This window comes from Panthera uncia, chromosome D2 (assembly GCF_023721935.1).
Source record: "Panthera uncia isolate 11264 chromosome D2, Puncia_PCG_1.0, whole genome shotgun sequence".
NCBI classification, from domain to species: Eukaryota; Metazoa; Chordata; class Mammalia; order Carnivora; family Felidae; genus Panthera; species Panthera uncia.
The window spans coordinates 84,284,667-84,299,641 of NC_064818.1; the positions used below are offsets into that span (position 1 = coordinate 84,284,667).

The 14,975-nt window shown below is 60.6% G+C and overlaps 1 protein-coding gene across 6 annotated transcripts in view; it reads left to right on the plus strand.

Moving 5' to 3' along the window:
* The window catches only part of INPP5A (inositol polyphosphate-5-phosphatase A), a 170,658-nt gene that overhangs the window by 52,469 nt on the left and 103,214 nt on the right, over positions 1 to 14,975 (plus strand). For 3 of the 6 annotated variants that reach the window (XR_007460864.1, XM_049645921.1, XM_049645919.1), the window contains exons 3-4: positions 9,589 to 9,689; positions 14,119 to 14,269. Coding sequence is in view for 5 of the 6 variants with exons in the window: in XM_049645921.1 (XP_049501878.1) it covers positions 9,589 to 9,689; positions 14,119 to 14,269 (252 nt within the window). In the remaining variant the exon portion in view is untranslated. The remainder of the gene's footprint in view (positions 1 to 9,588; positions 9,690 to 14,118; positions 14,270 to 14,975) is intronic. The other 3 variants (XM_049645923.1, XM_049645920.1, XM_049645922.1) reach the window with 1 other exon arrangement.

The window sequence follows — 14,975 nt, forward strand, 5'->3', positions numbered from 1 at the left end:
CCTTCCTTCCTTCCCTTCCTTCCTTCCTTCCTTCCTTCCTTCCTTCCTTCCTTTCCTTCCTTCCTTCCTTCTTTCAAGTGCATGCCTATGTGAGTGGGGGAGGGGCAGAGAGAGGGAAAGAGAAAATCAGGCTCCATACTCAGTGCAGAACCAGACACAGCCTTGAGCCCATGACCCTGGGATCATGACCTGAGCCAAAAACAAGAGTCGGACGCTCAACCGAACCACCCAGGCGCCCCAGTTGCCCACATTTCTCATTCACTCTTTTCTAAAATGTTTTTCTTGATCCTTCTGATGAAAGAACCCATGTATTTTTATCATAAGTTTTCTTTTTTTTTTTTTTTTTATGTGTGGCAAATTTTGGTCAAGTGAATATGCGCTTCGGGCAGAGACTTGTGTGCTGTCCCAGGTGAAGGTATGCCAGTGTCCCCGTCCGGCAGGATGTGACCGGCTGTGTGAAGGCTCAGGTCTGGCGGGGGCCTACGGCTGCTTACACGCACCTCCCTGCACCCTGTGTTGTGTACTGAGATGCCTTTCCAACCAGAAGTGACGTGAGGGGTTTTTTCCTGTGCACCCTCAAGGTGTCTGTGCCATCAGCCCTGAAGGAATCCCTGCCCAGGATCACCTGAGGTCCCGACTTCCTTCCCGTTGGGCCGGGAAGGCCCAAAGCTCTGTCTGGCACGACCACCGTGGCCGGTCTCCGTGCCCACGGCGCATGCAGCAGCGTCAGACTCACTCCGCTAGTTAAGGGGCTTCCTCTGTGTCCGGCTTGTGCTGCGGGCCGACCCCAGCATCCTCACTGACTCTCGCAGTGACTGTCCCCAGAGGCAGGCTCTCCGGGAAGTGGATGCTCAGGCAGCCCAGAGCAGGACTCTAAGCAAGCAGGTGTGCTCCCTGGAGAGCCCATGCCACCACCCACCCTGCCACCCTACCCCCGGCAAGCTGTGGGGAGCCCACTACTCTCAGGACCCGGAAGTTGGCCGTTACATGCATTATTAAAAATCTGGTTCTAGAAACATGTAATGGAGTAAGTGGTGATGAAACCAGAGATAACAGAGGCCCCACACTCGCCACTTCTGAGTTATTTTGCTACATTTTACTAACGGGATCCAGGATTTTTGTGTCTGTAGGAGGATAGAAGGTTAAGTGTCGCTGAGCATCTCCCAAAGCCCGTGTTCGGCACCGTCACGTCAGCTCAGTGTGGGCCACGGGGAGGGCACTTAGGCCGTGGGAACAGGCACATCCGACCAGTCAGGGCTTTGCCCCAGAGAGCCAGGTGTTAGCACCTGCCCGAAGAGCGGGCGGAGCAGCGGTGGCTCAGACCCTTGAAGACACGTCCGTCCCCAGGGCAGCGGTTCTCGGGATGTGTCCGAAACTACCATGGGCGTTTTTTGTCAAGCGAGGAGGACACTGCAACAGAAGTAATGCCTGTCACTCGGTGAGGTTTGGTAAGAGTGCACAATGGGGCGGTGGGGGGGGCATTTTCTGGAATGGTCCAGCCTGACTTCCCATGCCACAGCGATTCATGACTCTACCACTGAAGGCTTACGTTTGCCTCACAAAGCACCCCACAGCATCACTCGCTTACAAAGGAAATATTTTCTATCAGTGAAAATTCCCATAGTATGTCACCAAAATTACCATTTTCTAATGAGCTATTGTGCATGTCTCATCATGTGCCATAATTAAATTTGTTTTCAAGCAAAGTCCTCAGTTTGTGTGCGTGTGCCTCTGAGTGACCCCATTGCCCGCACACTGGATGGATTTAGCGTCTGAGCGTGGGCACCTGCCCCCACCCCCGACAAGAGCCGGCAGACAGCAGTGGTCTTCTAGCTGAGTTCCAGGGTGGGACGTCGAGGGGGAACCTGTGTCCTTGCCCGCCATTAAGAGACCAGGGAAGGTCACCCTGACACGGGTGCAGTGGGACGTTCCCCCCCTCCCCCAGCTCGGAGCAGGGGGCTGGAGCGCACGAGCCCTGGGCGGTGGGCTGGTGAGCCGCTCTTTGGGTTTCTGGCCCTGCTCCCCCCGAGTTACCCAATGAATGTGATGGGCAGACCTTTTATTATGATGACTGCGAACGATGCAGCGGAGGGAGTCGTCCGAGGGCCCTCAGTGCCGCTTCGCCTCAGCGTTTCCAGCTCTCGGCCGGGTTGGTTTCAGTTATGTCCCCCCCCCCGCCCCCCCCCCCCCCAATCATCTGACGCAAAACCCAGGCTGTGCTGTGTCACTCATCAATGTCACAGCACGTGTCTCGGAAAGACCGTGTCATTACACCCGAGAAGATTACTAATAATTTCATCACATCGCTGACCAGCCAGCCTGTGTTCAGAGGCTCCCCGTGGCCGTGGCCGTGGCCGTGTAGTTTGTCTCCCGTGTGTGCTGCAGTGGCTCTCACTGTCGCAGAAGAAAGTAACATTCCCTGTCAGGCTATGGGGGTGGAATTGGCATGTTGGAATTGGCATGTAATTGGCGTGTCGGAAGCGGCAGGCTGGTGCGCCCTCGGAAGCTCGCGTGCTCACGAGGTTGCTGGCGGCCTGGGACCGCCCCGCTGTCCCTGTGCCCAGCACAGCCACCCTCGCTGCCCATCACCGTGCGCTTTCCGGATCTCTGTGCACGTGGAATCAGACGGTGTGCGCTTTCTCTTACTGGCTGCCTGCGCTCGGTGCACTCCGTGCGCTGTCTGTCTGGAGACTCCCGAGGCCCAGCAGTGACCGCTCCCCGGGCGAGCGCTGCAGCCTTCGCCTGGATGGTTCTGCGAGGGCTGTCCCATCCGGGTGCTTGCCCGTGTGCTCTTGTGCGCCGTGCGTGTGTGCGTTCTTGTCCACACCGGCACAGTGGAGCTGTTGCCGTGCAGACGGCGTGGCCTCTCTGTGGAAATCGTTCGCCTGCACGTGCTGCAGCGGATTCCTCAAAAGGGCCGGTGGACCCAGAAGTGCCTAGGTTTCTGTCTGTTGAAACTGTGTTCCTGTGCCTGTGACACTTGAAGGACACTAGTGTGGGTGTGTGTGTCCTCGGCTCACACTTTGTGTCACTGAGGCTCTCAGAGAGGTGCTTCCGTCGCCGCCTTGGTTTGCGCGTTGCTTCTGACCAGTCTGGTGGGTCTGTTTCCTTTGATTTGGTTAACGGGTCTGTGTCCTGGAGGCCTGCGGGGCTGTGTGTGCACCTGTGAGACCTCGTGGTCCCGCCAGGGTACGTCTTGGGTGGATTTTTCCAGGCCAGTTTCTTCAGATGCTCAGTAAGTCCTTCTGAGTTGTAAGTTCAGGTCTCTTTCTATTTAGGGGAAGTTTCCTTGGATCATAATTTTAAAGATTAGTTCTGATCGGATGTTTTCTCCCGCAGGACCTGGTGGCCGTCCTGCCTCTGCCCTCCCCTCTCCCCGTCCCCCCTTCCCTCTCCCCTTCGTTGTGGTTTGTCTTGTCAGTAGACCCTCCCTTGTTTGCTTTGTCGTTGGTTCATCTTTTCTGTGAGGATTTTGTCTTTTTTTTTTTTTTTTTTTCCCATTTCTTCCCAGAGGTCAATGTCATTTCCTTCGCTTTGTCTTTCTGGTCCATTTCTGGTTTAGTGTAGCGTTCCGACTCCGTGTGTTTTGCCTGTTCTGAGATGGTGGTTTCAGTGTCTTTAATTCTGTTGCAGTGTGGACTCCCGAGCCATCTGCAGGGGCTTGGGGAGGGGTGTGTGGATTCTCAGCCCGACAGCGCCCCCTTCTGTCCTCCCAGCAAAGTGCAGGCAGGTCTGGGCTCCTGAGCCACGAGAGCCTGTCTTCTCTGTGCCAAGGATGTGCACTCTTCTGTCTGCGAGCCCGATTCCCCCTGCCCTCCTTTCCCTTCCGTCACCAGCTGCTCAAGGCTGCCTTCCTCCTCTCTGTCCCCTTTCTTCCCCACAAGTCCCGTCCAGATGCGTCTGTCCTGCCGCGGCACACGCCCTGCGGTCCCCTCCTTGCTGCGTGCTCTCTCCTTTCAGCCCCGCCTTCCGGGCCGAACCCCGGCCCCGTGCTGGGCCCCCCCAAGCGGCTGCAAGTGTGGGACACGCTGCCGGGCGCTGGCCGCCAGGAGCCAGGACCGCGCATCCGTGCAGCCCCTGAGGCCGTGCTGTGTCTGCCCCTCTCCTCCCACTTAGCGAGTGCCCTCGTGGTCCAGCCACCGATCCAGCCCTGTCATTTGTCCCTGCTCTGCTGGTGGGGTGTCCGCTTCTCCAGAGACGTGGCCGTTGCGCCAGAGGCAGGGCAGACGCTCCCTTGTGTCTGCAGTCACCACTTGCAGGAGCAGTCCGGAGTCCAAGGTGGCCAACGTGTGGGTTGTTTCGTGTCCCCACGAAGCCACGGACACAGACGTATTTTGTTAACGTCCATTTTAGGCAGTAACCGCGTGTCCTGGACGGGTTTGTGCTGTCGAGGGTGTGGCGGCTCCTGTGCGGGAGTCGACCCTGCGGCCCAGGTGGCCCGTCAGGCTCCTCCTGCTCTGAGTCCTGCGGTGGCTCACGTGCACCTGAGCGCCGGGCGAGGCCTCTCATCGCCAGCTCTGCCAACGTGGCTGCACGTTAGTCTCCGGTCTGTGTAGGGGAGCCTGTGTGCGGCCGTGGCGCAGCCCACGGCAGCGGAGCATGTGTTGTGGATCCACGCCGGGCTCCCCGTGTGACTGTCCGTTATGTGTCTCCTGACACTTTGCGTGGTAAAGGTCTTGTCATTTAATAACTCAGCTTTCCAATGACACGTGACCTTGTATCTGTTATGCCGCGTTTCTGCGTGATGTCCCCTGAGGGCGGGGACGGTGTGCGCTCTCTGTGCGTAGCTTTGGGATTTGCAAGAGCCTGTGTTGGTGGCAGCACCTGGGGGCCTGGCCAGTCCTAACGTGTGGCCTGTGTGTCCGGGGCCGGGCAGGTATCATGGAATCCTCCCGGGCAGGCGGGCCTAGAGTCTCGCAGGGTGTGGGGGGCCTTCTTGGTGACACCACGGGGCCCGTCTCCAAGAGGAGCTGCCTCTGGAGGCGTGGGCAGCTGCTGGGGTGGAGGTGAGGGCCGCCGTGTGAAGCCAGGCAGTGGCTGCGGGGCGAGTCGGAGAACCCCTGACCGTCCTCAGGTGGGCCAGGTTCCTGGGGGGCCACGCTGCTCCGTGTGTGGTCACCCTGGCGGGCGTCTGTGCATGAGCCCCGCTGTGGCGCCCGCTTCGCCCCTGCCTCCCCAGCCCACCCTGTGCCCCGTGAGGAGGCTGAGTCCGGGGCCGGGTGTGTCCCGGGTGCCGCCCCCCACCTGCCAATCGGGCGCCCCCCTCGGCCTCTAAGTGTGTGTCCGTTGGACGCGAGGGTTTTGGGGGAGTCCAGGCTGCCCTGGGGTAGACTAGTGCGACCTTTTGTTGGCAGCTGAGTGTGCATTCAGGACCCGGACACACATTTCTCCACGTGGAGGGGCCACCGCACGCGGGTGAGTGCCCGCCGAGGCTTCAGTCCTGGTCCTCCTCGTCTCACCCTTCCTGGCGGTGAAAGTGGGGTGCCGGCTGCAGAGACGTGGAGCGGCGCCTGCGGTCAGAGCGCGCTCGTGCTCCTGCCCAGAACGTGCCGTTCGGGTCGCTGCGTTGAGCACGTGGAGGTCGGCAGCGGCGTCGCACAGATAAAGAAATATCACTCACTTTATTTGGCTGTTTTTTTAAACTTATGATCAGTTAAAATTTAGTTTCAAATATGGTAAATTTAACTTGGAAAATCATTGTTTTCTGCACAAAATGTATTGAATGTAGGTCTTTCCTTCCTTAGAAGTGCAGCTGTCAGGGTGCGGCTGTTGTGCCTGAGGGCAGTTCAGGAACTTGAATCCAGGTGAACCACAGCACCTAGTGTGTGCTGTGGCTGCGGGACCCGGCATGGGGTGGGCCCCTTGAGGCCTGGGACAGGGTGGGGGCCGCGCCTGCGGCAGGGCCCTGAGGTGGGGGGCAGGGTGGGGGCGGGGCTGTGCCGCAAGGCCCTGGTGTGGGGCGGGGCATGGGGCGGGGCATGGGCGGGGCTGTGCGGCAAGGCCCTGAGGCTTGGGACAGGGCAAGGGGCGGGGCCGTGGCGTGGCACGTGGCATGGGACCGGACACGGGGCAGGGCTCTGGACCGGCAGCACCTCCTTGAGAAGTGAGACAGGTGTGTGGTCCCGGGAAACTAAGGGGCGGCTATGTGGGTCGAGGACCCTGAAGGAAGTGGCAGAACAGGAGGCCAAGAGACAGCGGGTGTGGCCGGCCACGTGCTTCAGGCTGCGGAGCTCCAGGGTAGGCTCAGAGGTCCTGTGACAGAGGCCGGAAGGCCCGCGTCTGCTCATGGGCCTGTGTCGCCGACCCCATGCACCCATCCCCTGTATGTCCCTCACGCTTGTGACTTTGGGGCTGCGGCACCCAATGGTGAGGAAGAGGGACCAGGACCTGGGCCCTCTGGACGCGTCGCATCCACAGCGTGACTGTTTCCCGGATAAGGAGGTGACTGAGGATTTGAGGCCGTGGCCCCTTGAAGAGGTGCTGGGCCTGGACCGTCTGCAGGGTGGCTGCTTCTGCAGAGAGGGGACTCCCTGGGAAGGCAGGTCAAGTGGCCAGACCCTGCCCAGAGCAGCAGGGTTAGGGAGAGGAGGGCCCAGCTTGAGCAGGAGGATGGTTGGGAGGACAGATGGACAGACAGATGGTTTCTGGGGCAGGGACTCGGTCCTGGCTCCTTGGGAGCGAGCGTCCTCAGGCCAGGGTGAGGGGCTGGGGGAGGAGCAGCCAGGGCGGTGGCAGTGGCCTTCCACGCCCCCACCCCTCGGCCACTCTGGGTCGTCACTTCGTCCAGCCCGCGCTGGGGAGGGGACTGCCCCGTGTCGGGCACCTTTCAAAACCTCTGTCCCAGCTGGCGAGTGAGGCCTTCTGGAGGGAGGTGGCCTGTGGGTTTCAAAGGAAGGGAAGGCACATTTCCTTGTCAGAGCCCTGGGTCTGTGCCAAGGACTTGGCTAACCGTGATCTTCAGAGGGCACGACCCCGTGGCATGTCCTTGCAACAGAGGCTCGAGCTGGCAGGGCAGGGGCTGCTGCGGGCAAAGGTGCAGACTGGCAGGGGCCGGGGCCCAGAGGAACGCCCTCTGTGCTCTCACTCGACACCCCCCGAAGTGCCTGCTGCTTGAGTCCGTCCCAAGGGTGTCTTTCAGAGCAAGTGCCCACCGAGGGACGTGTCCAGAGCCCCTGGCGCCTCCAGCCATCTCCCCTTTTGGGTTCGGGGTGATAGGGACCAGGTGGGGGCTGCTGTCTCCAGGCTGAGCACTCTGCTGGGTTGCCGGGGTCCCCGTCGGACCCTTTTGTCCAGGCCAGCCCTGAGGCCCCCGTCTGCGTTCTGGGACCCGACCCAGCCTTCCGCCATGCGGGCACGCCACGGCAAACATAGAGCTGTGTGTCGAGGGACAGTGGCAGACGCAGTCAGAACTCTGAGAACGGAGAACTCTGTTGCTTCAGGCACAGCTGGTGCGGACAGGCTGGCCCTTTGGGAAGGATGCTTGAGCCTGCCACTAAGGGGAAGTGCGCCGTGCAGGGCGGCCCCGGGGCCAAGAGGTCGGGGCTGCCCCTTCCCGCCGAGTGCCTAGGGGAGCCTACGCCGGTGCCCGCCAGGCTGTATTCCCAGGGTTGGTATCGTGGTCATTCTTCCTCGGTGAGGCACACCGTCCTCTGGAGAAGCCGCGAAAGGTGCCCTGTGGGGCATCTGCAAGCGGGCCGTGGGGCGGGTTGGCTTCCCGGTCGCTTGGGCGTTCCTGAGTTCGGTGCACGTGAGAGGCGTCCTTCCGGACGGGTCTCCCTGTGCCACCGGCCTCGTGTGCAGCACCCGAGGGCCCGTCCCGTGTCCCCGCCAGCCCCGAGCACTGAGGGGTGGGGTCAGGGGAGGGAGTGTTCCATGACTGTGTTTAATGGCAGATGGGCCGCCCTAGTGGGCTTGTGGTAGCCCGGTTCTCCAAGAACAACACGCACGCAAGGAGCAGCTCGCTCAAACAGCTGGCATCAGGTACTGACGCTTTTCGCGCACGCCGTCCGTGCTTTTCCTGGTCAGAATTGTGTCCCTTTTTAAGAACGCATCCCGAGTTCCCGATCGTGTGTTCACATCTCCATGCGGGCCACGTGCACGCCGGCCACCCGGTGAGGGGCCGCTGTGGCCGTGGGGCGCTTCCTGGCCGTGGTCAGGTCACTCGTCTCATGGGGCACGGCCTGCGGGCCTGGCTCTCCGTGGCCAGCTTGTCTGTCCGTGGCCAGCCCTCTGGCACTTCCTAGAAGTGGCCACTTTCCATCGGGGCTGCACACAGCGGCCCGTCCCTCTGAGGCCGCTGATGGCTCGCTGGCTGCCAGGCATGGGCAGGAAACGGTGCCTGAGGCTGGGTTCCAGGTGACAGAGCACTGAATGGGGGGCCTGCCCTGGGATGGTGTATTTGGGGATGGGGAAGGTCATCATGAGGGTTTCTGGCAAGTGCCTGGGAGAGGGGAGGAGCGCAGGACCAGAAAGAGCATCGTGGCCACCATGGCCAGGTGCAGTTAGCGTGACGGGCAGCTGAGGACGTGGGGACACCCCCCCTGCACTCTGCCCTGTTGCCCTCGACCCTCTGGTCCCACGAGCCCCTGCCGCAGCCCCCAGCTGTCGTGGCCTGGATGCCTCATCAGCTCAGCAGTGATGTGCTGTCCCCTGTGCCCTAGGGGAGCGGGGCCAGTGAGTGTCCTGTCCTTTCCACGAGCGTGTGCTGGTCAACACAGGCTCAGCCACCTGTGGGTCATGCCCAGATGCCTGGTGCGGTTTACTGCAGGGGGCGAGATCAGGGTCCAAGCTGTGACTGAGGTGGTTGTCAGGACCCCTGTGCTGGGTGGGGGCGTGGGATGGCTGGACAGCCTCTGGACAGCGACCACACTGCTGAGAGCGTCTCTGCGGCCATCAATCCGTGTCACTGGGAGTACTTACCCGTAGCGTGGGGAGGGTTCGCGGCTTGCGGCAGCCCTGGGGACAGTGCCGGGACCCCCCCGGCTGTAGTGGGGCAGCGGCACCGTGGCCACACCACCTCTGCTGCTGACCACCGTGTGCCGCAGCTGTCCCTGCGGTGACACGGGTGCTGGGCACCTGCTGTGTCGGGTCGTCAGGCAGTCGTGTGCACGTTGTGTGCGAGGCAGCCTGGGCCCCCGCTGAGCGCAGTCAGCTTTGCTCACTCCCGGGCAGGTCTGGGGTGTGTGCGTGTCCCCGTGCTGGCACGTGTGCCCACGACAGCGTGTGGGGCTGGCTGGGCTCATATCCTCTGTGGAGGACGCAGCCAGGTGTCTGCAGTGAGACGCTAACTGGTTCGTTTGTTTTTGTGGGACTTGGATGCTCCGCAGTTGACACGTTTGACTTTTTACAGCTGGGGGAATTCCTCTCAGTGATTGGGGAAGGTTCTAAGAAATTCCGAATCGTGTCTGAGGATCGGGAAGACGTGGGAAGCTGAAATGAGTGCTGCACAAAGGTGGTTTGGCTCCTAGAGACTGTTCAAAGCCGTGGTCGTGCACGTGGGGCCTTTGGTCCCGGCAGCCACCTTCCTCGTAGGGTGGCCGCACGGACCCACGGAGCCACTAACGGCCTGTCCTGCGCTTCCCTTCACAGGTCGTGCACACGCACAAGCCGCACTTCATGGCCCTGCACTGCCAGGAGTTTGGAGGGAAGAACTATGAGACCTCCATGTCACACGTGGACAAGTTCGTCAAGTAAGTCCTGGCGGTGTGTGCCACGCCCTGCTGCCCCCTCCTGGGGCGAGGTGCCACTAGGGGGCTGTCTCTGGAAACCCAGGTCATGACCCCACCTTTGTGAGGCTCCTTGGGTGGGCTGGTGTTCCAAAGAGAGAAGTCCTGTCCCAAGTGTGTGACCGTATGCCTCCTGGTGGGGAGCACAGGGTGACAGTGTGGCTCCCGGGGCGGGGGGGACTACAGGGTGACAGTGTGGTTCCCGGGGGGGGGGGGGACTACAGAGTGACAGTGTGGCCCCTGGGGGTGGGACCACAGGGTGACAGTGTGGCCCCTGGAGAGAACCACAGGGTGACAGTGTGGTTCCTGGGGGCGGGACACAGGGTGACAGTGTGCGCCTGGAGAGAACCACAAGGTGAGTGTGACTCCTGGGAGGGACCACAGGGTGACAGTGTGGCCCCAGGGGTGGGACCACAGGGTGACAGTGTGGTTCCTGGGGGCGGGACACAGGGTGACAGTGTGGCCCCTGGGGGCGGGACACAGGGTGACAGTGTGGCCCCTGGCAATGGGACCACAGGGTGACAGCGTGCCCCTGGAGGGAACCACAAGGTGACAGCGTGACTCCTGGGAGGGACCACAGGGTGACAGTGTGGCCCCTGGCGATGGGACCACAGGGTGACAGTGTGGCCCCTGGCGATGGGACCACAGGGTGACAGTGTGGCCCCTGGCAATGGGACCACAGGGTGACAGTGTGGCCCCTGGTGATGGGACCACAGGGTGACAGTGTGGTTCCGGGGGGGGGGACTACAGGGTGACAGCATGACTCCTGGCAGAGGACCACAGAATGACAGCGTGGCTCCTGGGGGTGTGCAGTTGCAGGGCGACAGTGGTGCTTTGGGCTTGGAGACTTCAGCCCTGGGCTCCAGGTGGAGCGTCCCATCTGCATGTCCTGGAGGCCACACCTGTGGTGTGACGGCTGCCAGCCTGCCAGCTGTGGATGGACGGACAGACAGCTGGTTTCCATCCAGCAGCTCACATCTGTGTTTGTCACAGTGAGACGGGGACGGAGCCCCAGTCGCGTGTGGGTGGTGACATCTCCATCGTTCCGGAGGAAGTAGCCACAGGCCTCTGCACAGACCTGGGAAGTGCACGCATGGGGGCGGGGCGGGGGCGGGGGCGGAGCGAGCGAGCGGAGGGCGGAGTGTGTGCTCAGCCTGGCGTCCTGAGAAGCAGGGCCCGCCTCTGGCTGTCGCAGCGGGAGCCCCTGGGGCGCCTTTCTTCCTTCTGCTCTGCCCCGCAGCCCCACTGCCCAGGACACCCGCTCTGCACTGGGCACCACTGTGCCTGCCCTCCGTGTCCCCCTGCTGTGGACTCGGGGCATCGTGACTGCTCCCGCCAGCCGGGTGTGAGGTGACACTCCCTGACTAACAAGGCGGGTCATCGAGGGCCGCTGTGCTGGGTCTGCACTCAGAGCCCTGGCGCCTGGTGCCCGGGCTCTGAGGGTGATTTCAGCCGCCGTCAGCAGCCGCAGTCCTGCTTGAGGTCCCTGATACGGTGGACACAAGCCATCCACGTGTCAGTTGTTAAACTGTGGGCCGATTTGCTAAAGGGCGTTTTTTAAAAAGAATGATCAAATTTTCCCCAAATAATCCAATTTTACGGCAATTTTAATTAAAAAAATGTTTTAAATTTTTTACCACTTAAACTAATACTAAAGTTAACATAAGGGCAAGGGGATGCCGCTAAATAGCTAAAAGTAGCCAAAATAATTCTGAAGAGGCCCGAGTGGGCGTGCCCCCCCCCCCTGCCCCCGGCTGCAGGCTCCTTGGGGAGCAGTGAGGGCAGGGGGAGGGGTGCAGGGCGGGCAAGAGCTGCGGAAGGACTGAATGCAGCTGGGGACTGGCTGTGAGCCACAAGGCCATGTGTGCGTGAGAAAATGGCACTGGGTCCCCCCCCCTCCCCGCAGGAGGATAGTGTTTCAGTTGTGTTACTGAGTAAAGGGAGAGGGCCAAACTCTAATAATGCTGAGGCTAAAATACTGCAGGGTGTTGTCTGTAGCTCTGGGGCAGGGAGTTAACTTCAAGAGACGCAAAAAGTGTCACCTACAAAAGAAAGGATTGTGAAATGCGAATGTTAAACAACTTAACTGTTTACCAAAAGACCCCTGTAAAGGAAGTAAATGGTTAGCTACTCCTGGGAAAGACACCTGCGGCACACCTTGGTGACCAAAGCCCGCCCTTATCGTAAGGAGCTTGGCGGGGGAGAGCGGCATTTCCAGAGCGGGGGTGCCCTGTTGGTGCACAGCAGGCTTGCGGAAGGAGGCCCCCCCTGTCCAGCCGCGCCCAGCCCTGTGCCCCTGCCCCCGTCCCTCATTCCCCGCCCCATGTCCCCGCCTCTCCTCTATGTCCCGCCCCTGGCCCTGCCTCCCCGGGCGTCCACCCCGCCCCTTAACCCGGGCCCCATGCCCCGCCCCCGAGGTGTGCCCCTTCTGCCATCACCCCTGCGTCCTAGGGAGGCTGTCCCGTTCTTTCTACCCCTACCCTTGCTTGCCATATGTGACCCATGTTGCCATTTTTTGCTTTAAACTGGTACCTTTTATAAAGATCAGAAGGGAGAGAAGGTGCCCTTTATCTTGACCACTTTGTCTATGGCTTTCTGTGCTCTGCCCGCTCTCTCGAAGCCTCGGTTTCTGTCTGGTACCATCTTCCTTCAGCCTGAGAGCTTCTGTGACATCCATCTTAACACGAGTCACTGGTGACGAATTCTCTCCGCTTTTGTTTGTGTGAGGAAAGCCTTTGTCTTCACTTTTGAAAGATGTTGTTGTTGCAGCTGGGACTGCGGCTTGCCCGCGCTTCTCTGTTAGCACTTAAAGGACATCATCGCCTTGTCTTCTGTGTCCTGTTGTTTAGGACGGGCCTTAGCCATTGTCCCCGTCTTAATTTTCGGTATATAATGTGTCTTTTTTCCCTGACTGTGGCATTTTGTCTCCCCGGATGGTCTGCAGCAACTTGATTATGTTGTATTTTAGTTTGATTTCCCTTGTGTTTGAGCTTTTTCAGTGGGTTTATAATTCTAATCATATTTGGGAAAAGTTTGCTCACCACTTTCCTGTTTTTGTCCTTCCCTTCTCTTGGGTCTCTGACTCGGCTTTCCTGGGTCGGCCTGTCTGTCACCACCCAGGGCCCCTCTGCCCCTTGAGCTCTTTTTCCTCCGACATTTTCCAGGCTCTTTGCTTCAGTTTGGGTCATTTCTGTTGCTGTGTGTTGTAGTCACGGATCTCTTCCTTATTTATTTTCTTAGGTTTTAACCTGCTCTTAGGTCCACCCGGTGAGTTCTGTTTTCAACCTGAGAAGTTTAATTTGTGGTTTTCACGTTTGCTTTTCCTCATATTTGTGCTTTCCTTGAAATCTTTGATTGCATGGACAGCCCCTGCTTCAGGGGTGTTTTCGGCTGACTTCTGTCCATCCAGGTCTGTCTCTGCAGGTTGTAGGTTGTATTTTTTTGCTTCTCTGCACGCTAAGTTAATTTCTGGCGTGACGCCAGACGTTCCGAACATCGTGTGGTGTGTGCCTGCACCTTGCTTCCTGCCGCGAACACGGTGGAGGCTGCAGGGGGGGAGGGGTGTGAGCCCTCCGAGGCACATAGCCTCTTCCCTTCTTCCATTTGGCTTCTTGGGGCCCGAACCCCTCTTCCATCTGACCCCCGTGCTGGCTGGTCAGATGGTTACGTGCCCCCTTCCCTGCTGCTGCCGAGCTGGCGGGAGGGTGGGGGGGCCCTCGGCCGGGGGGCCGGCAGGTGAGCAGGGAGGCCCCCCTCGCTTCCCGGCGTGGCTCTGGTGCATTCTCGGGGCTCTGGGTGCACAGTGGCTCCCTTCCAGCCACACGTGCTGAGGTGACACGTGGGTGCCCACCTAAGCCTTTTCTGGTTGTGAAACGAGGCAGGAAGGTGACCAGGAAGCCCCTCTGACGAGGGGTGTTCGGAGACCCTTCCTCCTTCCTGTTGTAAAGCCTCTGGGGCAGGCCGCTGATGCTCAGCTTTCCACCTGGTGGGGGGACCTGCCTTGGTCCCGGGGGCGTGTGGACTCCGGCCTGCTTCTCTGTTAGCACAAGACACAAACAGCCAGGAGAACCCACAGAGTCTGGGGTTGTGCCGCTGCGGCGTGCGGCCCTGGCCAAGCTTCCAGTGTCCCCCCACCTCCACATCTCTGTCCCCGAGAGGCCTCTGGGTCCTGTGCATCTGTCAGGTGTCGGGGGGGGCCGCCGCCGAGGACGACATGGCCCGACTCTACCTGCACACAGTGGGTTTTGGTTTCTGCCGCCCTTCCTTCCTCCCACCACTGCTCGGTGGCGTTTTTGGGGTGATGTACGACACGGTGTTCAAGCCAGTAGCCTGGATCTGGTAGCAACTTTTTGGGTGGCTTTTGTACCAAAGAAACTCCCTGTTTTCCTTCCAGAGAGCTGTTGTCAAGTGACGCCATGAAGGAGTACAACAGGGCTCGCGTCTACCTGGACGAGAACTTCAAATCCCAGGAGCATTTCACGGTGCGTGCCCTTCTGCTGCATGGAGTCGGCCCCGGGCCGTGGCCTGTGGGATGGCGATCGCAGGTGGGGGGCTCTTCACAGAGGCGAGGGATTAAGCCCATCCCTGGATCTGCTCCCCAGAGCTCGAGTGACGGAGGCCAGTCCCTCTGTGGGCCCAAGCAGCCCACCCCGGGGGCCTGGCCTGTCCTGCGACAGTCCTTCGTCTGGGGGTCAGCGGACGCCCAGAAAGGGGGCCCCGCTGGGGTGCAGCGGCTGTGGGGGGTCCAAGGTGCTGGGGAGGCCGGAGGCTTCTCGGAGGAGCAGACATCAGATGGGTTTTGAGTCGCTGGTTGTTGGTTTGAGCGACTGAGGCATCTCACCCCCATCTCTGGGGAGGGCTCAGAGCTGCCTTGTTAGCTTAGTTTCCTCCGGCTTCCGTTCCCGGCGTCCTTCACCTCACCGCTGTCGTGTGGCCAGGAGCCTGGTGTGCAGCAGGCGCTCAGCCATTGCGTGCTGGTCGCATGGGGCGGTGGGTGCTGGTGTGCCGAGAGCAGGTGGGGCCAGGGAGCCGTGTCCTGCTCAGGGAGCGGCGGTGGAGATGGCCCTGTGGTTAGAAAGGCATCTGTCTGTTCGCGGTCTCTGAATTCAGGGTATCTGTGCCAGTTCGGTGGTACCTTCCATGGCTGAGATGGTCACCGTCACGTGCCCACGGGATCCCCCGTGCCCCGCGCCTGCTGTCCTCGGGCACCCCTGCCCCCCTCCACACTCACACGTGGCCTCAGCGCCACCT